The sequence below is a fragment of the Sinohyriopsis cumingii genome, chromosome 3 (genome assembly GCF_028554795.1).
Source record: "Sinohyriopsis cumingii isolate HCF-2022 chromosome 3, ASM2855479v2, whole genome shotgun sequence".
NCBI classification, from domain to species: Eukaryota; Metazoa; Mollusca; class Bivalvia; order Unionida; family Unionidae; genus Sinohyriopsis; species Sinohyriopsis cumingii.
In genome coordinates, this window is record NC_142963.1 from 143,221,693 (window position 1) to 143,246,537 (window position 24,845).

The window sequence follows — 24,845 nt, forward strand, 5'->3', positions numbered from 1 at the left end:
GTAACTTAAGACAATTCCATAGTATTTAACTAAACAGTATATATGGTAACTTAAGACAATGTCCATAAATTCAACTAAATAATATGCACGGTAACTTAAGAATATGCATTTAAATTCAACAAAACAATATCCATGGTAACTTAAGAAAATGTCTTCAAATTCAAGCACATAATATCCAGGGAACTAATAAAAGAGTACTGCTACCTGAAGGAGGAGAACGAAGGTCATGAAAGACACATGGTACTAATGGTATGGGAAAATGGGAACCAGCCTGGAAATGGGTGAACATAAAAAAGAGGATATATGGGTTTAGCTGACAGGATTGGTTAATAAAGTAAGTTATGTTGTAGGAAAAAGAATCTTTTGAGAGCTTATCCTAGCTGTAAGTGAAAAAAGTAGAGACAAAATATTGTTTAACTGATGGAATTTCAGTCCTTTAAGTCCTGAGTTTGGAACACTCATTACTAAAATTAGCACCTGACTCTTTGGTGCGGAATTGAAAGCTCATGTTTCAAACACATGCAGGTCCAGAAAATGTCACAGCTCATATCTTTTCCTCTACACAGAAGCTGACATCCAGGTTTCATCTATACTGATAAATATCATCATGTTTGCATAGGTTTACTATTGGAACTGAATTAGTACCTGAGTCCTGAAATTAACTAGTTCTTGTATGAATATACTAGACTGGCACTAGGACATTACTGCTAGACTGGCACTTGGCCATTGCTGCTAGACTGGCACTAGGACATTATTGCTAGACTGGCACCAGGACATTACTGCTAATTTTGAGCCCTATCATGAGTATGGAATTTGGGGTTTGAAAGAAGCAATTTTATACCTTAATGTAAATCTTTCTCTATTCATATATACACAGTAAATAACAAGATCTGCATTATAATGGTGAGCTTTACAAGACCAGACTACATGAGGCTGAATAATAAATACAATATTTAAAAGTAAAAAAGATCGCTGATTGACTAAAAATAATTACCAGAAGAAATTAATTTGTTCAGAAGTTTGCATGTGTGTGAACTGTACACAATAGTAGGCTTCAATCTAAAACTATTTTCAATGTATTGCTCTTGCCACACTGGTACTACTGAATATAAATAGGCAGATCTCACCAGACCAGATTTTGACACAGGTCTTGCACATGAAATTTATCTCAAACATGAGCAGTGCAGCATACAATTCTCATGATGCCAATACGTTCCTCTGTCACTGATCATGCATATCCACGAAAGTATAGTTATTCTGCAGACCATTAACATTATGGCATATGGGAAGCTGTCTGTGCACAATAGCAATAAATACAGAGTTGAAAAGGACATGGATCAAATATGCCCAGCTGCTTTCTCGCTCGATTTATGAACCATTTAGAGTCAAATATGCCCAGCTGCTTTCTTGCTCGATTTATGAACCATTTAGGGTCAAATATGCCCAGCTACTTTCTCGCTAGATTTATAAATCATTTAGGGTCAATTTGCGCAGCTGCCTTCTTGCTCGATTTATAAACCATTTAGGGTCAATTTGCCCAACTGCTTTCTCACTCGATTTATGAACCATCTAGGGCCAATTTGCTGGTAATATTTAAACAGTTGTAGTCTGTTGCAGAGCTTTTCAATACTTTTAATTTTACATCACAAAGGATTTTAACAACATATATCCAAGGATAACTTAATAAATTGACATGCAATGCATTCTATCAGTAGCAGTATTAATAATGCCTGTCCCTAAAAATCCTTCATAAATTTGAGCAAATAAATGTAAAATTAATAATTCTCATTTTTCAAATGTGTAACTAAATTACTGCAATTATATGTAATAACAGTTAAGGAAGAAAACAAAAGTACAATTCTTTCAGTAAAGTCCATCTAAGAATATTGCATGTTTCCCTATTTTGTCAAACTCGGAACATGTACCTGACAAGAATGCCAACCACCCAGACATTACATGATTACCACCTGCCAAGTTCTGGCATTTTCCTGCGTCTGTAACTTGTCAATTAATATACGATAAATATTTGGCAATTAGTTTACAATAAACAGTCTTTTCTTTTTTAATAATTTCAATAATTTACACCCACTTTCTAGGGAGGAAGCCTCTCCGAATTGGGTAAAATCACTCATTTGGTCAAACAAACAGCTTACTTTGATAACTGACAAAATTTTAAACTTAAAAACTGAAGTCTCTGTTGAAGGAGAAGCAGGTTCCAAAATTTCATATCACTTTTCTATGACCGCTTCAGTGGCCAAAATGGTTATAGTGTCGGCCTCGGATGTGAGAGGTCATGGGCTTGAACAATGGCCGAGTCATACCAAAGACATAAAAATGGTACTAACAGCTGCCTCGCTAGGTGCTCAGCATTAGAGGTTACTGTCAGGACTGGTTGGCCTGGTGTCAAGATAAAGTGACTGGGTGGAACATCATGCTACGTCTGTGGCATGATGCCCCAGTGCTAGAGTATAAACTGCCACACTGCAGATATCGCAGTGATAATACAGAAAAAATATAAAGCTACGTTAAAAATCCAAAACACACACACACCTCTTTTCTACAGTAATCATTATATTTTCACACGTCAAAAACTTTTGCCAGACATGTCCCTCTAAAGAACAGCAAATGCAACAGACTTTATGGAACTACATTCAATGAACAAGTTACATTTTATTACAAATAAAAAACCAGAAATATTGAATATTTTACATCAACTATGAGCCTATGTAATGATCCCAATTACCTCCCTTTGCTAAAGTGCATCAAAGTCATCCTGGTTAGGATGTACACTACAAATTCACACAGGCACCAAAAATTACATTTTTTTTTATAACAATAAGTTTCAGGGGATAAATTTTTATTCTTTTGTGGAAAATTACAGCAGGCCCTCATACATAAAAAAATTTCTCAATATTTTAAAAACTTGCAAGACAACTATGCTTTTGTTGGAGGTTTCAATGTAATGTTCTGATGGCTATGAATTACTACATGAAAATTTTATTTTAGGTTGCAACTATTTTATGAGCTATATAATGAGCATATGTGTTGTGAAATATTAAATACCTTATTTAAAAGAATGGCTGAAAATAATTATCAGGAAAAGAATGCAGAAGATGCCTGAATGTTGGTAAATTGGATGCAACAGCAGGATTGAACCTAAAACCAATTTCATTTTATCCTTTTTGATGAACTGGTAATATGAGATGCAAACAGGTATATCTCATTAGATAATAGCTTGATGGCGGGCAAGCACATGTTAATACTTTTAAAAAAATAAGCTACATGGTATATCATTTTCATCTTTTCAAAAGTTTACCCTTGGAAAGATCATCAATAAGATAAGCAAGTTTTGTTTGTCTTACCAAAAAGGTGTAGTATTTTTTTGTGCAAAACATCAACTTTACGGTCTATGGGAACTGAATCTGTTGAATGTGCCTCACTCATGATTTTACAACAATTGTCTCTGCAGTGCTCTATGATTCTGCAGCAGTTGTCTATTTCTTGCTGTCATGATTTTACAGGTCTTGCCTATGTCTTGCCATCATGATTTTACAGCTCTTGTCTATGCCTTGCTGTCATGATTTTACAGTTCTTGTCTATGTCTTGCTGTCATGATTTTACAGCTCTTGTCTATGTCTTGCTGTCATGATTTTATAGGTCCTACGTCTTGCCATCATGATTTTACAGCTCTTGTCTATGCCTTGCTGTCATGATTTTACATGTCTTGCCTATGTTTTGCCATCATGATTTTACAGCTCTTGTCTATGTCTTGCTGTCATGATTTTATAGCTCTTGTCTATGCCTTGCTGTCATGATTTTACAGGTCTTGTATATGCCTTGCTGTCATGATCTTACAGCTCTTGCCTATGTCTTACCATCATGATTTTACAGGTCTTGTCTATGCCTTGCTGTCATGATTTTACAGCTCTTGTCTATGCCTTGCTGTCATGATTTTACAGCTCTTGTCTGTCTTGCTGTCATGATTTTACAGCTCGTCTATGCCTTACTGTCATGATTTTACAGCAGCAGTTTCTCCACTTGTCCACACAACCTTCAGTGAAAGCCTTCGATAACTTTTTGTTTGCTGTTTTAGTTGTGAACAATAGAGCTTTGCATGTAGCAAAAATTCACACACACACACACACACATATATATACACACACACACATATATATATATATATACACACACACACACATATATATACACACACACATATATACACACACACATATATATACACACACATATATATACACACACACATATATATACACACACATATATATATATACACATACACATATATATATACACACACACACATATATATATACACATACACATATATATATACACACACACACAGAGTTCCTTGCAAGTTGTTCTAAGCACTATGTTATTTCCACAATAGTAATTCTGTGTGAGAACATTTAACTCAGTATATTCAACAAGTAGATTTCACCCAGGTACAGTATATATAACACTGTCCTCAATAATGTTGAGCAAGTTGTGATAACATCTCAAGAAGACCCAAGATCTCCACAATCGATAAATCTGACATTTATCAAGTTTGTTGAAATATGAGTCCTCTTCAGATGAGTATGTCAAGACATTCTCCACATGGGGGCTCGACAGACCCTCGAAATCCATGAACACTGGGGTAATAATGACAGATAATGATAGAAAACATGTTCTATTAGCCTCAAGTTTGAGTACAAAAGATATAAATTTATGATGCAACAAAATTTGGAGAATGTTTCAGTCATTTTAATTTTTAAAAATAAATTAAATCTCATGGTGAATATATTGCTGTAAATTCTCTATACTGCTGCTGTAGAAAATTTAATCTACCATCTCTCGTACTTGCTAATACTTTTTTCTCATTATCATCATTCATAAAAAAACATTACTTTTCTCTCTCCAGATAGTTTGTGCACTAATTAAATTTATAAATTTCCTTTAATATTTTGTCTGGAAAATTAATATCTTTATTGGTTTTGATTGTGTATTGATCAGCCAAGCCAACACAACGCTGGCTGAAAGCGATCATGGTTATTTAAACTAGAGCTTGCATCAAGCCAATACAACGCTGACTGAAAGCGATCATGGTTATTTAAACTAGCTTGCATCAAGCCAATACAACGCTGGCTGAAAGCGATCATGGTTATTTAAACTAGCTTGCACTATGGCCTGGTCTGCCAATGCAGATCACTTGCATGATGGTGTTTCAGTGTTCTTTTACGTATAATGAATTCTGCTTGAATTTCTGGTGTTAGGTTTCTTCTTGTTCATAAAACTATGACAGAATGGTCATACGTACCTGTAGTTCATGACAAGTCTCTACTGTAGTGACATTCATGACAAGTCTCTAATAGAAACATGTCTTTGAGCATGACCCTGTTATAATACAGCGATTGACAAAAGATTGTATCACTGGAATAATATACAACTACACTTATTATCTTGCCTCTTAAATTAACAAAGATAACCATATTAAATTCAGACAGATAACCTTATTAAAATCAGACAGATAACCATATTAAAATCAGACAGATAACCATATTAAAATCAGACAGATGACCATATTAAAATCAGACAGATGACCATATTTTCCTTAAAAAGTGCTTAAATCATATCAGGACAGACTGGGAAATATGGCAAGCATTGCCCTAAATGTCTAATGGAGTCTTAACACTTAGAATGGTTCAGGTTATTTTTAACTAAAAAAAAACTGTTATTTGTCCTATAATTATAGGTACAAAGGCTGCACAGGCTACATCCAAGATGAGATTATCAATGAGAAATATACCACAGAATAAAACAGACCATAAGAACCTGTGAAAACAAAAGTCTGACACGTTGACTGCTTTATCACAAATAAAAATAAACACAATTTATTTAACTGGAAAAAGGAAAACAAAGACAGATGCATGAATCATATTTAAACACTGCATAGCACACAAATTGTTCCACTTTCGGTGACACTAAACAGTTTTGTATTTTGCATAAGGTTAGCTTTTAAAGAAAAAGAATTTCCCAGGTTTTCCTCACTGGTTATCATACTTTGTATGTTGTATGTATTATTAAAAGAGTTTTAATTCCCTTTCTTTTGGTGCATGATCAATAGGTGTAATTTGGGTTATAGAATACACCACTCCCTCAATAACTCTCCCACAACAGGTTCCAAAAACATCAACTGCACTATAAACATGGGCATGAATTATCAAGGAACTGACAAAAAAAAACTAATAAAGGGATGAAATGTCACCATTGTTAATCATTACCAAATATGAATTTAACGGGTGTAAAAAAAGAGGTTTTTTATATATATATATATAAAAATGCAAATGAAAACACAGTAGTTTTTAGTTTGTGACACACTTATATGATATCCTTCACATTTCGTGGCCTAAATCACAAAGTGTATCTCTCCCAACAACTAATTTTGTTTATTCCATATCGCTGCCAGAATATCCTTAGCCAGTGGTTCCCAACCTTTCTGAGTACGAGGACTCCTTCTTAACTTCAAAACATTTTGCACAGCCCCCCACCCCTCCATGTTAATAGCTATATTTTGGTTTCCCCTGGAATTTCCCCATGGCTCCCACGGGGTCTGCGACCTACAGGTTGGGAACCACTGTTCTAAGCCATCCATGGGTTGACACGAAATCAAGAGTCATTACCCGTACTTTCTGCCATTTTCTGTGCCTGGGCCTTCAGATCTGTTCCAGAGATAGGAATACCTTGTCCGCTTTGCTGTGTGAACAAAGTGTATACAGCGTCATCTAATTCTGTATCGCTTGTATCAACATCATGCACATACATGTAATCCCAAAATTTCTGTTCATCCTTGAGCCAACCTTACAGTGCTGACTCACCAGTTTTGAGTTAAAACTACAAACGTTCAATCTCATTTCAACATTATGAACCCTATCTATCGCACAACATTCACCAAATACGCCTTTCACTTGATTCCTTAATTCTCACATTTACAGATGATTAGGATACATCACTGATTATTACATAAACTTTAAAGTAAATACAATTTTGAAACCATGTTGGACTGGTGTAATTAAATGGATCGCCTTTGAGACACAATAGCAATCACATGAACTTGTGCAGTACAAGCCTTTGAACTATTTTTTACTATACCTCCCTTACTTGATTTGATGCATGTTTAACGTGACAAAATAACACAGGTCTCTTTTATGAAATTTTTACAATGCAACAAACAATTTCAATTTGTAGATCAAAACACAGCCAGCACTTAATTAGGTTTTCACAGAAGCTCATGTGCATCAATGTGATGGTCGATGTTTTAGCAGAAGAGAAGATGCCATGATTATAATGTTTACACTGAAACAGAATTAAAAGATTAAAACATGAATTTCATCTGACAAGATATATTTAATTGGTGTTTATTTCTTTCAGTGTTGTCCTCTATTAGCATTTAAAATAATTTTTCATTGATTGCTATTATTTACAGTGAGTTGAAAAATATTTTTCCAATAACATTTAATAAAATGTGTGACTTCTTATTAAAACTTCATGAATTTCACAACAATGCTTCTAACTTTTTGGACACTAACCGCCATTTTCAAAGACAAAATAGCGATATATCAATGTTTCATTTGGAACACAAATTTTCTTCACATGTAGCATGCAGTGGCCATTTTTTAAATATATTTTCTTTGGAAGGAAAAAACAGGATCCACCAAGACACAGCGTAGGTTTTTGAGTTATCATGGAAGCAGTGTATATAGCCCGGTCTTACCTTCAGACATTCATCTATATAAAAAAACTGCAAGCTCTGCTTGGGCATTATCACTTTCTAGACTTCAAATGTATATTGTATAAAAAAAAAACAAGCCGATGTTTTACTTTTTATATATTTTGCAATTCAGTCATTGCACTTTCAGAAGCTGGTAGTGCTTACTTGGGCAAAATTTGCTTTCCATATTTTAATAACTGACATGCATATTGCAAATGCAAACAATTTCAACTTACACCTGTCAGTCTCTCTCAGAAGTTCATATCTGTAAATCATTAACTTAATTAGAACAGAACTAATGTGCACAACTGCTGTCTCCCTTTACAAGCTCTCCAGTGGTAAATATAAAGCCTGCAATCACATGTCAGCTTGATGTAACACTGATAACCACTGATTTTACCGTTATCAAAGTGATTCATTAATCAATTCCACCAAATGTTTAAAGATGATAGGTTGTTTTTCCTTTATCATGACCTATATATATTGCATTGTTTAGGGAATTGTTTGACCACAAGTTTTGGAGAATGTCACCCATTTGTACTGCTGCCTATTTACAACATTTTCAGTTAATTCACGTGATAATTACAGTAATCAAAGCAATTTCATGGCCAGATCTTTGGCAACTCAGTTACCAGTTTGGTACATGTAAAATGTTCCCCAACTGATGCTGAAACTTGAACTTTTAAAAAACATTTTGCTAGCTTTATGTTGTTGCTGTTGTTGTGGGTTTAATACCATTTTTCAGCACATAATAGGCAATACATGACTGCAGGTGTATATGGTAGAGGAAGAACCGATGCCAACAGATCAAGGTCTTTGGGATTCTCAGCTAGCTATACATTACACAAGTTTATACACTGTAGCTTGCAGCTATAGTTTTATGTTGTTGTTGTTGTGGAGTTTATTGCCATTTTTCAGCACACGATAGGCTATGCATGGCCGCCAGTATTAATGGTGGAGGAAGAAGCCAGGAAAACCCTGGGAAGAACCCTCGACCCGCGAGAAGCTACTGGCAAGCTTTCTCACATACCCACATTGGCCGAATCCTAGACTCGAACCCACGAAGACAGAGGTGAGATGGCAGTGATCCATAACGGAGAGTGCTTTAGACCACTCGGGGCCCCTATACAGTTTTAATGATCTGCCAAGAAATCATAAAACTCCTGAACCTGAGATCTTGTATTGCCAGTAATAAACAATGTTGCTTTTAAATGTTTATTACTGACTGGCTGATAGTGGAAACTATCTCAAGGTCTTGTTTTGATAATCATAAATGATGTTGCTGTTGAAAGCTTATTTCTGATTGGCTGATAGTGAAAACTCAATCTCACACTCAAACTCATACTATGATGATCTCCAGTCTTGCTGGTGCAAGTATTTTCAAAACATTTTAAGAAACCTAATCCAGGCAATTTAATTTTTTTTAAATTAATCTGGCTGTGAACTCTGCCAAAAATGACTGGCATTTGAATCACAGTTAGGTCATCAGCGTATACATGTCATCATTACACGGTCATCATCATTACTTCTGAAGTATAATAGAGGCTGTCACCTTTGACAGAAAGATGATAAACAAGCTTTTTAAGATTTTAGCATAAATGTATAAAATTGTATCTCAATGAATAGTCGCTCCTATTTTGTCCTGAATGTGGCAAGTGTCGTGTTCCATCTACAATAGTCTTCCCACAATGGGAGTATCATTCAGTGAGTCCAGTAAAATGCTAATTATTCAAACCCATTGGGAGACAAGGATTTTGTTAACAACTCAGTTACACATATAATTCTAATCAACTGGATATACAAGGTTGTTTTTTTGTCCATTTGTATGTTTGTTGTTTTGTTTTTTTCAGTTTTTTTTTTTGTTTTTCGTGGGGGGGGGGGCATGCTGGTAGTGAATAATCCTTATAATCAGCTTCAGGTTAATTGACACTCCCTGGTGAGTCTAACTTTTAACAAGTGGGACTTCACACATATAGAAGGATACTAATATTCAAGAAAACTGAATTCTAAAAATACGGAGATAAACAGAATCTTAAATTCACCATGAAATTGCTACCTAGGCAGCAATGCAAGCTAGCTCAGCATTAAGGACAAAAAGATGTACATGTGTGCATACTAGTCTCCTGAAGCAAAAATGAGAAACACTTGCGTCCTGTCAACTTGAATCTGGTCAGGCAAAGAAGAAATGTGTTAATAAAACATGAATACTCCACCATAGTACCCCATAACTAGCATTGGCAGGACTGACAGACTAACATATACATGATAACTAGCTTGGCGTGACTGAGGGACAGATACCTGATAACTGACTGGGAGGGACAAAGAAACTAAAAGATACAGTGTATTTGATGGAAAGACTGAGGGATAAACCAACACATGGATAAGGCCTAAATAATTAAGAATATGTGGAGTTCTTGTTAATTTGAGAACAAAACTTAGAGAAGATAGGTCAGTACAAACTTTTTTTTGTGGCCTGAACAGATTTAAATGAAGCATGAAGAAGAAAATAAGCATCATTCTCATCCTAAATTTAACTTTGTTGTTGCCTCCCTAAAAGATTGTTTTTCTAAAAATAAATAGTTTGGTTAACAAATACATTTCATAATGATCTCACACTTGTGGTGGGGTTTAAAAATTGAACAAATATCTGTACATACAGTATATAACAATCATCCAAAACAGTTTTTGTCATTTTTGCATACAGTATCAACAAATGAGAATATCCCTTTATAAGGATGCCTGATTGCAATAAACTCTTAGCCACAATGTACTATCTACGCCAATAAATACATCCTGTCAGCTGCTGGAAGATGACATAAATTCAGTCACTAGAACAAGTGATCACCCTAACCATTATTTTGGGTACTGGGTTTTGAGACATCACATGCACTAGGCCGGAGCATAGTTGCATGAGACTTAAAACTGACCTCAAAAAGTATTTATCAATTTGGAACTTAGGTACATATGGGGTTATATACTGCTAATGCCATCTTCCTGTAAGATACAACATAAGAATCTGTGCATATCAAACCCTGAGATAATTACATTTATTTGATCTTTCACTCTGTATGCATAATTTATGGGATCCATAAATCCAACTGACAGCACAGTATCCCCCAATCAATAATGTAATATTCTTCAGTTTAAAATGGACCCTTTTCACAATACCTGTTTCAGTGGAGTTGCTGTTCCTGATATTGACTGCTAAAAATCAAAATAAGGCTATCATTGATGGGTGAATGTTCTTTATATTGAATTGGAAGTGGAAATACACTTTGGAATGTCTTAATATCATGGAATCATCATATACATGTACTTATACTGCTGATAAAAAATATGAGAGTTTAGAACATGTAAATTATTTTAATAATATTAATAATAATAATAAACCTATTCTCACAGGGGTGCCCTCAAAATTATGGGGGAGAATGTTTGTGGTCATCTATTTAGTTTTACAGATGTAGGCCAAAAAAAATGTTTCGAGGTGAAATCCACAGGGTGGAGGCAAGTGCCCCTTCCCTTCCTTGCCCATATGTGTCACGGAATGGTGTAAAGGTTGTTAATTAAATACGTGTACTCGGGTTTCGTTTCTTTTCGCTGTACAACGATGCCCGAGGGTGATTATATCAGGGTCTATTGTATTTCGAAATCGTGAGTACGATTCGTCCTGTGCCACACGTGCAAGGTGCCTTTGATAAAGAATAACAAAAATTCTAAAGGTATAAATACGTTACTACATGTAAAGGACCTTTACAATACAAATGGTTTTGTCAGCAAGCGGCCTGCTTAAAGGATTCGCACAACTCCAGCTGTAGGGCTGAGTGAGTGAGTGAGTTTTTGATGGTAGGAATATCTGGGGTGTCCGGTGTTGTCAGAGTGTAGAAACGTCCGTGTGTCCGGAGCGTTTAAGGTGCCAGAGCGTCTAATGTCTAGCGTCCGGAATGTCAAGAGTGACTAAGGTGACCCAGCTGTAGAGCCGTCAAAGGACCAGGGGGTCCGGAGGGTCTAATATTTCAAGTGTCCGGAGGGTCTAATGTTTCAAGTGATCATAGTATTCCGAGGGTCCGGAGTCTATATTGGTTGTGAAATTGATTCGGAGGAGCTGTGGAGCGGATATGGTGCACGGGTGACGGAGTGCATCTCCACACATGTATTTTTAGCTGTATGCTAATTTTGGGTTAGTAAGACCCAGTGTATTATTCAGGACTGGAAGGATAGATTGTATATCCGTTCTTGTTTAGTGACATAATTTCGCTACCTGAGCGAATACATTTTTTTTACTATGTGTAAACGCTTACATTGTTTACTATTTGAGTGAACTATATTCATCTTTCCATTATTGAATCATTTGTGAAATCATTTATCCTGTGTTTTAGGGTTACTGATCTAAATTTATTTGTATATTTTTTCCATCTTTGAAACTGTGCGTTTTTTGTTAAATAGATCCAATATTTGGATTATAAATACGCACACATCTTCATAATCCACTACTCATATAAATCGCCACATTAAACCATATATCTGTGTCGTCAAAACGTGTTCTGTTGTTAATATGAAATATCCCACCCGGTTATCTTGTTACAATATGTGTGGGTAACATGCTATTTCCCAATATGTTTAAGAAAAAAAAATAACATATACTGCCGAGCAAATGAAAAATATCTCATAGAAACTGGTTTTATACTACTGGTAAAGTGTGTTTTTGAATGTATTTTATCTTCTTCTGTACCAAACCAGTTTAAGCAAATTCTTTTTAAGTTTTAATAATAATGAAATCACGTTTATAAACTGCATATACAGATTAGCTATCAAAGCATGTTTTGAAGCATTTTGTTTAACTGCAAGGTACTTGCTTGCATCACATATCCCCCACCCTAAACAATATACACTATACATATGATGCCTGCCTACGTTTCTATGCCACAAGCAGATCACTGTACCACATTAAAAGCTGTTATTTTGCAATAAATTCTCAACATCTTTATATTCCTTTCTCCCTAAATTATATTTTTTTAGCGTTTTGTTAGTTTTAGAAACAGAATTTTAAAAAAAGAAAAGTAAAAGTTTTTGACAGCTCAATGAATGTAACCAGTTATATTAATGCCATCTTCCACACAACCCTGACCTAACTGATATCACACTCATTTCTCATCCTTGGAAGGTCTGTTGGTTTATAATGAATGGATGTAAAGACAAGATTAATGTAAAATTCCAGCGATGTTCCCCGTAAAAAATACTATCTGCTGGTTATACTTCTAACCCCGAGAGTTTTATTATTATGTTTTCATTTGCCTTAATGTTATTGCCTTGTGTATTAACCCAAGTGGTTCCCGTACTAATATTAACAGTCTGTTAATTATCCTCACATCTCTTGTTATCAACCAGTTACATTTAAATTTAAGATCATTTACAAATTTTAATGGGTTACCAAAACATCAAAGATGCATATCTCTAATGAAATCTTTCTGTTCACTGAACAAAAATCACCTATACAATTTCGACATAGTCATAACCTGTATTATAGTCACCTAGCATGCCAAGACAAATATAACACCAATACAATTTCGACATGGTCATAAGCTGTATTATAGTCACCTAGAATACCAGGACAAATATAACACCAATACAATTTCGGCATGGTCATAACCTGTATTATAGTCACCTAGCATGCCAGGACAAATATAACACCAATACAATTTCGGCATAGTCATAACCTGTATTATAGTCACCTAGCATGCCAGGACAAATATAACACTAATACAATTTCGGCATGGTCATAACCTGTATTATAGTCGCCTAGCATGCCAGGACAAATATAACACTAATACAATTTCGGCATGGTCATAACCTGTATTATAGTCACCTAGAATGCCAGGACAAATATAACACCAATACAATTTCGACATGGTCATAACCTGTATTATAGTCACCTAGCATGCCAGGACAAATATAACACCAATACAATTTCGGCATGGTCATAACCTGTATTATAGTCACCTAGCATGCCAGGACAAATATAACACCAATACAATTTTGGCATGGTCATAGCCTGTATTATAGTCACCTAGCATGCCAGGACAAATATAACCAATACAATTTTGATACGGTCATAACCTGTATTATAGTCACCTAGCATGCCAGGACAAATATAACACCAATACAATTTCGGCATGGTCATAGCCTGTATTATAGTCACCTAGAATGCCAGGACAAATATAACACCAATACAATTTCGGCATGGTCATAACCTGTATTATAGTCACCTAGAATGCCAGGACAAATATAACACCAATACAATTTGATATGGTCATAACCTGTATTATAGTCACCTAGCATGCCAGGACAAATATAACACCAATACAATTTCGGCATGGTCATAACCTGTATTATAGTCACCTAGCATGCCAGGACAAATATACAGTCAAACCCACTTATCTCGACCTCGGTTATCTCGACAACCCGCTTATGTCGAGCGTTTTGGTCCGGTCCCGAAAAAATTCTTCTTTGTTATGCTATTTTTTACCCGCTTATCTCGACCTCTGTTAAGTCGATAACCCGGTTATGTCGGGCATAAGTTTCGGTCCAAAGTAACATGTGGACCCGCTTAATTCGACGAAATGCAACTTTTTAACGTCAATCTCACAGAAATTGTACAAGAACGATTCAAAAGCACTTACATTTTCATACATATGCTCGGCACCGTCGACACTTGCCACAAACAATTTCATTTTTTTAATGCATTCAGCCATTTCACTGTAGCTTGGGATAGTGATAGGCTGATCATCATCATCATCATCATCATCTTGCTTGCATGATTGTATCTGCTTCGTTGTCACCGATTGGATTATTTCCTCATCAGTAAGTTCACCATAGGCATTGGCATCATCATCCACGTGAACATAATTAGAAAATTCATCCCGAGCAATGCCTATGGAGTCCGCAATCTCATCAGCCATCGCTTCAAGACCTATTTCTGATTGAGGCTCTTTAATTTCTTGTGCAATTAAACACTGCTGGTGAAATTCTTCATCAGAAATTTCCGGAAAAATACAATGGAACCAGCAGTTTTGAATGGTTTTCGGCGATACACTGTTCCAAGCTGCACGGGCATACATGATGGCATCTAGCAGAGTTGGTTTATAGGATCGCTTTTCCTCAACTGCAAGCAAATAATTGCAAACTAAAGCTTTCTGATAATGGATTTTAAAAGCCTGAATTATTCCTTGGTCGAGTGGCTGAAGCTTACTGGTAGCATTGGAAGGAAGAAAATACACTGTGATTGCTTGTAACCCTTCTACACGTGGGTGAGCACGGCAGTTGTCTATTATCAATGCGATCTTTCGTTTTTCAAACTGTAAGTGGCGATCTAACTTGCGTAACCAGCTGGTAAAGATATCACCTGTCATCCAGCTATTTGACTGGAATCATAATTGATACAAACTCGCATTGATGCCTGCGGGGTAAGTAGTCTACTCAACATTAACTTGCTTTAATAAATACTCTTTGTAACCCATGCTAGCGAAAGGAGTGTCATTTGCACTCACAGTCAATGTACATGTACATGTACATGTATTTTCAAAAACATTTATTGATCTTTATCTGCGAGATACTGTCATATATTAACCTGGATATAATACAATCTTGGTTATTTTGCACCTAACACCGCATTATGCGTGAATGGCGGGTGCCTGAAAGCAATCGGTGGATGTTTCTCTCTCACTCTCTCGTTTGTGATTTTCTTTGATCCATTTTTCAATCTGATAACATATTCAAACCTCTGAGTACAACCAAACATGATTTGTTTTTCAATATTCACATCAATTATAAAAATGTGTCGTGTGTTATCTGACATAAGTGATGCACACTACAGTAATGGATGCATACGCTACATGTGATATAAGGAGTTCATAGATATATTTTTTCTTTAATAAATTACTTATGATGATAAAAAAGGAATAAATGATAACAACACCAGGTTAGTTCATTTCATTTTATTATCAATTAAGTGTTTTGTTTATTTTATTGTAACATGCAGTGGGAGGGGATTCCAGTAAACACCAGCAAGAGACAAAAGTAATGCTCAAGGACATTTTTAAAATTACCGGTTTTTATGAACCCGGATATCTCGGGACCCGGTTATGTCGACGATTTTTTTACACCCCCGACGTAATCGAGATAACCGGGTTTGACTGTAACACCAATACAATTTCAGCATGGTCATAGCCTGTATTATAGTCACCTAGCATGCCAGGACAAATATAACACCAATACAATTTCGGCATGGTCATAACCTGTATTATAGTCACCTAGCATGCCAGGACAAATATAACACCAATACAATTTCGACATAGTCATAACCTGTATTATAGTCACCTAGCATGCCAGGACAAATATAACACCAATACAATTTGATATGGTCATAACCTGTATTATAGTCACCTAGCATGCCAGGACAAATATAACACCAATACAATTTCGGCATAGTCATAACCTGTATTATAGTCACCTAGCATGCCAGGACAAATATAACACCAATACAATTTCGGCATAGTCATAACCTGTATTATAGTCACCTAGCATGCCAGGACAAATATAACACCAATACAATTTGATATGGTCATAACCTGTATTATAGTCACCTAGCATGCCAGGACAAATATAACACCAATACAATTTCGGCATGGTCATAACGTGTATTATAGTCACCTAGAATGCCAGGACAAATATAACACCAATACAATTTCGGCATGGTCATAGCCTGTATTATAGTCACCTAGCATGCCAGGACAAATATAACACCAATACAATTTTGATACAGTCATAACCTGTATTATAGTCACCTAGCATGCCAGGACAAATATAACCAATACAATTTCGGCATGGTCATAACCTGTATTATAGTCACCTAGCATGCCAGGACAAATATAACACCAATACAATTTCGGCATGGTCATAGCCTGTATTATAGTCACCTAGCATGCCAGGACAAATATAACACCAATACAATTTCGGCATGGTCATAACCTGTATTATAGTCACCTAGAATGCCAGGACAAATATAACACCAATACAATTTCGGCATGGTCATAACCTGTATTATAGTCACCTAGCATGCCAGGACAAATATAACACCAATACAATTTTGATACAGTCATAACCTGTATTATAGTCACCTAGCATGCCAGGACAAATATAACCAATACAATTTCGGCATGGTCATAACCTGTATTATAGTCACCTAGCATGCCAGGACAAATATAACACCAATACAATTTCGACATAGTCATAACCTGTATTATAGTCACCTAGAATGCCAAGACAAATATAACACCAATACAATTTCGGCATGGTCATAGCCTGTATTATAGTCACCTAGCATGCCAGGACAAATATAACACCAATACAATTTTGATACAGTCATAACCTGTATTATAGTCACCTAGCATGCCAGGACAAATATAACCAATACAATTTCGGCATGGTCATAACCTGTATTATAGTCACCTAGCATGCCAGGACAAATATAACACCAATACAATTTGATATGGTCATAACCTGTATTATAGTCACCTAGCATGCCAGGACAAATATAACACCAATACAATTTCGGCATGGTCATAACCTGTATTATAGTCACCTAGAATGCCAGGACAAATATAACACCAATACAATTTCGGCATGGTCATAACCTGTATTATAGTCACCTAGCATGCCAGGACAAATATAACACCAATACAATTTTGATACAGTCATAACCTGTATTATAGTCACCTAGCATGCCAGGACAAATATAACCAATACAATTTCGGCATGGTCATAACCTGTATTATAGTCACCTAGCATGCCAGGACAAATATAACACCAATACAATTTCGACATAGTCATAACCTGTATTATAGTCACCTAGAATGCCAAGACAAATATAACACCAATACAACTTCGACATAGTCATAACCTGTATTATAGTCACCTAGCATGCCAGGACAAATATAACACCAATACAATTTCGGCATGGTCATAACCTGTATTATAGTCACCTAGCATGCCAGGACAAATATAACCAATACAATTTTGATAGGGTCATAACCTGTATTATAGTCACCTAGCATGCCAGGACAAATAACTCACGTCTATTTAATACTTTAAAATCTGCTAGTTTAGCTGGAATCAAGTTCCACATGTAAGCCTTTTGGATCATTAGTGTGTGTTCAGTAATAGGCCTGAATTACCCTGTTGCAGGAATCAAATTACTCTCATGCCACTAGCAGCCAAACATTATCCAAGCACCTGCTTTGAAAATAAGCTTGGCTGTGCAGAGGGTAGCAGTCGCTTATGAAGTAAATGTACAGCCAGCCAATGTGTACCAAGTATTCAAGATTTGAGCTGTTCTTTTATTAATGACCAGTAACAAGAATCATTGCTTCCAGTTCCACAGATAGTCCAAGAATAAAACACAAATAACAACTGCACATATGGATTTTCAATTAATCACAGCAAAGTCAATTATGCCAAGCTTACAAAAAAAAATTCAACGGCAAAACTTGAACCAGGTATTTTTTAATATGCACATGCCATATATAATTTGTAAGCCTAATTCAACTAAAACCTGCACAGACCCAGATCAGACATTGTACTGGCACACGTGGGTCTATGCAGATGTAGAAGTAATCAGTACAGCACAACATATACACTGATCTCCTTGCATGTTATGCAACGAAAGATCATGATCTCCATTGCTTGCAGATGGACTCGACTCATTGAGTATAGATGGTAATTTTAATTCAGTATTTGCGAGGATCATAACAGGGATCAATATGCAATCCATTCTTGATCCTTTTTTTAAATGTGATTTTCGGCAATGTTCAAAATGATAAATATTACAAGGAAATTAAAAAAAAATTCAAACAGTGCCATATGTTCCTGCATGGTTTTAATTTGATTTTTAAGAATCTTTCCACCACTGGGTTGACTTCAATCCCACCCCCTTATCTAAGAAAGAGTCATTGACTTAGTGGCCAACAACAATAAAACTAACACCTGCCTGAAACAATTGATCATTTCTATAAATCTGCTCATATATTTTGATATTAACTTGGTACTTTCTTTATGTTTATTTTGTATACAGCTAAACCCTGACTTATGCAATAGTTGCATTTGCAATAATGGTCAGACAACTCAAAATTTTGGGTTTCACTGTCTTCAAGTCTCATTGAAAAATACGCAAACTTTAATGCGATTCATGTTTGGCATTTAAGATTTAGACAAATAATTTAATTATTCTGTAGTCTTCACAAGTCTGCATCAATCAAAATCATGCAAGATGTCAGATACCATATTTTATTTTGTGTGCATTTACTTTTACCTACTTTCAACACTTCTGTGATCTAAATTTTGTTTAATCTAGATCTCTCACCCTCAGAACTCGTGATGCTGAAAGTTAATTTCAAGTTTTTGCTTTTGTTCCCTCAGTTCTTACAATTCTGTCAACAATTTTCTGATTTTACAGATATCAGTAAAATGTGACCATGGACTTTCTTTACAAAAACTCGAGTTCCACAGAATGCAGTGTCTTATATATGAATGGCCATATGATATACAAGTGTTTTCCCCCAGGATGTATAGCTCTGTGAATCCCCAATAAATTTTATTATCCTCTATAAAAAAATTAAACAAAAAAAATCGCAGAGTAGATTTGCCATCAGAAAAACAAAACCTATAAATTTCATTAATATTAGCAAAGCTCACTATGATATGATCATGCAAGCACTCGACTTCTTGATCAACCACATACTCAGATTCTCTAGTTATCAAACATTTTATCAATGACATTTGGTGAGAATGTACAATGGCTGACACAATTTCAGTATTTGGTGGTTGTTGTTTTAGGTTTAATGCCAATTTTCACCACATGACAGGCTATACATGGTGACAGTATATCTGGTATAGGAAGAACCCAGAAAAATCATGTGAATAACCACTTAGGAACGGGAAGCAGTTTCGGTATTTGGTGACAATATCTTTAATGCTGCACGCAGTTTCTGTATTTGGTGGTAATGTCTCTACAGTTACATGCAGTTTCAGTACTTGATGGTAATGTCTCTGCTAAAACATGCAGTTTCTGTATTTGGTAGCAATATCTCTACTGTTACATTCAGTTTCAATATTTGGTGGTAATGTCTCTGCTGTTAGATGCAGTTTCTGTATTAGGTGGCAATATCTCTTCTGTTACATGCAGTTTCTATATTTGGTGGTCACGCATCTACTGTCACATGCAGTTTCTATAGTTGGTGGCAATATCTCTACTGTTACATGCAGTTTCTGTATTTGGTGGTCACATCTCTACTGTCACATGCAGTTTCTGTATTTGGTGGCAATATCTCTACTGTTACATGCAGTTTCTATATTTGGTGGTCACGTATCTACTGTCACATGCAGTTTCTGTAGTTGGTGGCAATATCTCTACTGTTACATGCAGTTTCTGTAGTTGGTGGCAATATCTCTACTGTTACATGCTGTTTTAATGCATACATACTACAAAGTGGTACTGTCATAACATTACACAATTACTGTGGCTTCACTGATAATGAAAATGTCAAGTGTTTGCCTTCAGTCATTAAAAATTATTTATCACACAAGTTTGTTGTAATAAACCCAAAGATCCTGTTATTGTATAATAAAAACTGAACCAGCTTAAAAATTGTAAACCTCTCAGTGTGAAAATTTTGAAGAAATTACTGGATATGACTTGTGCTTGTAAAGGCTGTGTTTTCTCCAAGATGCTAAATTTAATGATTAGCAGTGCTTGAAAATCATGCCCAGACAATTTGCCACATACCTAATGACTATTTAGTATTAAAAAACTTAGAACAACTTCGAAATTCAAAAGTTTTGTGGCCAAGCAACAAAACGCTTTCAGTCCATGATTAAAAGCATTTTGCCCATGCTTTACAATGGCAGACATGGAGCAGGGTCAATACCAGAAAACAATTCGGAAGGAAAAAAATTCGGCCTAGTGCCCATCATACTGAAAAATCAGCAGAGAAAGCTAGGCTGATTCTGTCCTTTTCTGGAATTTTCTGTCCTCACCTCCTCCATCCCTTTATCAGGCAATTTGATGATTTCATATTCTTAGTACATTTTCAGGCAATTAGATGATTTCGTATTCTTAGTACACTTTCAAGTCATCTTTTTACTGTTCAATGTGCAACATAACATAGTATTTTGTGCTTTATGATGAATGAATATGTCTGCCGTCTAAAAAATCCCTGCCAAAAATTCACATATGATGCTAGAATGATCAACTTCCAAGGATTTAGAGTCCAAACATAAGCAAATTATTAGGTTGACTTCTGAAAAACAGTAAATTCTTATTATAACTAGTTCTGCGGGGTCTTAAACAGAATACAAGCAACATCCTTTGTAAAAGATATGACGTTGATTGACAAGGGCCATAACTCTATTCAAAATTGATTATTTCAGACAAAACCCACGAAGACATAAAAATATGAAAGGCACATGTTGGTCTAAGCAACAAAGTACACATGAAATTGCATCCAAATTTGTTAAATGATTCCAAAACTACGCTGGTTACAAAGATCTGCTGTAGCAGAGATTCAGTATTGATTGAAAACGGGCAATAACTCCATCAAAATTGAAATTAAAGAAATGAAACCTGTAACTGGTATCATCTATAAGCAATAAGCATTTCACCAACCAAATCACATCCAGTTATGTCTAAGGGCTGCAGAACTGTGGTTGTTACAAGAAATATTAACAGACTGATGGGCAAACATAAAGTGAGTACAACATGGCTCCCAAATCTTGATGAAGAGCATTAATTAATCTTAATTTAGCTTGATCAAAAACTTTTTGCCAGGCAGGGTCACATACCTCCACCCCACCCCGAAGAACCTGAAGCTCTTTAGTGCCAATGTGTACTTGACTGAGTACTGACATGTGCCTAGCAACATGTATGTCCCTAGCTCTACTCAATATTACAAGGTCCCAGGGAAAACACCGTGTATATACAAGAGCTCTGACAATCAGATGGCTTTAAATTGCAGCCAAGGCAATACTACCAGAATGCAACAACACAAATGAGTACAGGACCCAAATAAAGCAGTCTGCTGATGAGCTGATCTGCAGCACAAATGCTGATCAATGTGATCAGAAGTCACATAAAGGAAAGTTAATTATCCCTTGGTGCCCATAAATCTCTTGTCAATATAAGGATGCTGCCAGTCAGCCATCATGTCATTAAGCATGCTGCCTCATCTAATTCTATTCAACAGCCAGGTTTCGTATTTCTTTTATTCGCCTGTTGTTTAAACATAGATAACATCTAATGTATATTAGCAATGACTAGTCCCAGGTATAAGAAGCGACAATCGACCCTAGGAACAACTTTTCGCTCACACCTGTCCAATACACGAAGGTTGCAGAAACTGCATATTTCTAGATCTAGTTGTTGTTCTGGGTTTAATACAAAATAGGCTGGACATGGCAGCCAGTATAACTGCTTGACGAAGAGCCAGAGAAAACAACGGTAAGAACCACAGAAAGCCACCCACATTGGCCAAGCCAGAGACACAAACCCATGCAGACAGAGGTGAGATGCAGTGACCTGTAAAGGCAAACATGTAGAGCCCACTAGATCTAGCAGACATGCATACTTTGTAAAATAATAGATGGAAGAAAGAAAAGACAGGTCATTTCCCTTAACAGAAGATGCATCACAGAAACACTTTTAATTTTAATTTGTAGTTTACAACCATGAATAAAGCTGAACAAGTGATATCTATGGGAGTTACACTAATTATCATACCAAGTGATTTAACAAAGAGAATGCCCATATCAGGATTATATGCTTTGCCAATTGCAGTCTCCAGCTTTTGACACCATGTCTCCAAGTATCATTTGACACCTCTGAAATTATCATGTAGGCTAGAAGATCCTTTCATTATTCTCTTTCCAGAACCAGTAAGATTTTTATCTTACAGTGTGAAGTAAACAAATCCCTCATGTGAATTAACAAAAGCCTCCAGCAATCCTATTGCAAAACCAATCTAGTCATTTAACTGTATTTTTGTTGTCGGGCAACAATTTTCTTTTGGGGGGAGGAGGTAGGCAACAATTTGCATGGATTTTATGACTATTTTTGTTTGGTAGCAAGTTTCAGCGATTTTATCACTGCTACAATGCATAAATTTAAGACCCAATTAATAACAATCCCTCAGTGGAAAAACCCTTCCCCAATTCACTCAATGATGTACAAAGGAAAATACTCTTTTTTGCAAAACCATCAACTCTGATGCTCAAGAAAATAGATATATTCACTGTAACTTCATGCAGTTAACAAAACAATGCATTATCTGCAAGCCAAACATTCTTCAATAAATATTACGTAAGTAATAGGTCTTGCTTTATCGGCAAGAGAGTTAAGTATTTTTCACATAATGGCACCTACCACTTTTTGCACTGATATATGAAACAAAAAGTTTGGATTGTCATTACAGAAATATTCTTTTACATCACATATCATGACATCACGATTGTAATCACACTCCTCCATTCATTCACACCCCAACCCTATGACCTACCCAAACATGATTATAAATAAAAGTCTTTATCTTCAATGCAAAATTCTACAAACTTCATCACACAAGCAGGTGCCTCCATGTTGGCAAGGGCAGGAGTCTACCTGAACAGTTCAGAGCATGTGATCTTCAGTATGTCAACCACCTTTGCATTTCATCTCCCCACCCCTACCCAAATGGAAAAAAAATCTTACCTGCAAAGTTCTGTGGACATGTACAGGTGTAACCTCCTTCATTACGTTGGCAGGTGCCTCCATGTTGACAGGGATTGGAGTGACAGAAATCTACCTCCACATCACACATCAGGTCAGAGCTCATGCCTACATTGGAGAATATATAAGGAAATGCTTACACTTGATCAGCAGTGAAAAATACATGTTTAGTCATAACTTATGACAATACTAATTATTTTTGTTGTTGTTGTTGTTATTGTTGAAGGGTTTAACGCCATTTTTCAGCACATGATAGGCTATACATGGCGGCCAGTATTAATGGTGGAGGAAGAACCCGGGAAAACCGCAGAAAGAACCACCAACCCACTAGAAGCTACTGGCAAGCTTTCTCACATATCGACATTAGCCAAATCCGAGACCCGAACCCACACAGACAGAGGTGAGATGGCAGTGATCTGTAACGAAGAGCGCTTTAGACCACTCGGCCACTCGGGGCCCCAATTATTTTTGTCAAGTATTAGAAAGATATCTATTTTTAGAAACAAGAGTTTCATGGAATGCAGTGTTCTGACAGCAAATCATGATATCATATACATCCACTATATCTAACTTACAAACTTGACACCAATGGATATCATATACATCCACTATATCTAACTTACAAACTTGACACCAATGGATATCATATACATCCACTATATCTAACTTACAAACTTGACACCAATGGATATCATATACATCCACTATATCTAACTTACAAACTTGACACCAATGGATATCATATACATCCACTATATCTAACTTACAAACTTGACACCAATGGGTAATGTTGCCACTAATGCCATATTCCTAATTCCAGTGCTGTACCAATCGCTAATGCAGTCAAGACAAATGAATTAATCTTTCCATATGCGTGACCAAGTTTCAAGCCAATCTACCAAACATCAGATAGAGTGGTCTCTCAGTGCAACACAAAACAGTATAACACTGTCTCTGATATATCAGGAATGTTAATGGATCTCATTATAACACTGTCCCTTATATATCTGGAATGTTTATGGATCTCATTATAACACTATCCTTTATATATCTGGAATAGTAATGGATCTCATTAAAACACTATCCTTTATATATCTGGAATAGTAATGGATCTCATTATAACACTGTCCCTTATATATCTGGAATGTTTATGGATCTCATTATAACACTATCCTTTATATATCTGGAATGTTTATGGATCTCATTACAACACTATCCTTTATATATCAGGAATAGTAATGGATCTCATTATAACACTATCCT

At 35.9% G+C, this 24,845-nt stretch overlaps 1 protein-coding gene across 2 annotated transcripts in view; it reads right to left on the reverse strand.

Moving 5' to 3' along the window:
* Nucleotides 1-24,845, reverse strand: part of LOC149804003 (cadherin EGF LAG seven-pass G-type receptor 1-like) — a 150,336-nt gene that overhangs the window by 103,789 nt on the left and 21,702 nt on the right. For both annotated transcript variants that reach the window (XM_089953858.1, XM_089953859.1), the window contains exon 4: nucleotides 23,565-23,690. In XM_089953858.1, coding sequence (XP_089809984.1) covers nucleotides 23,565-23,690 — 126 coding nt within the window. The remainder of the gene's footprint in view (nucleotides 1-23,564; nucleotides 23,691-24,845) is intronic.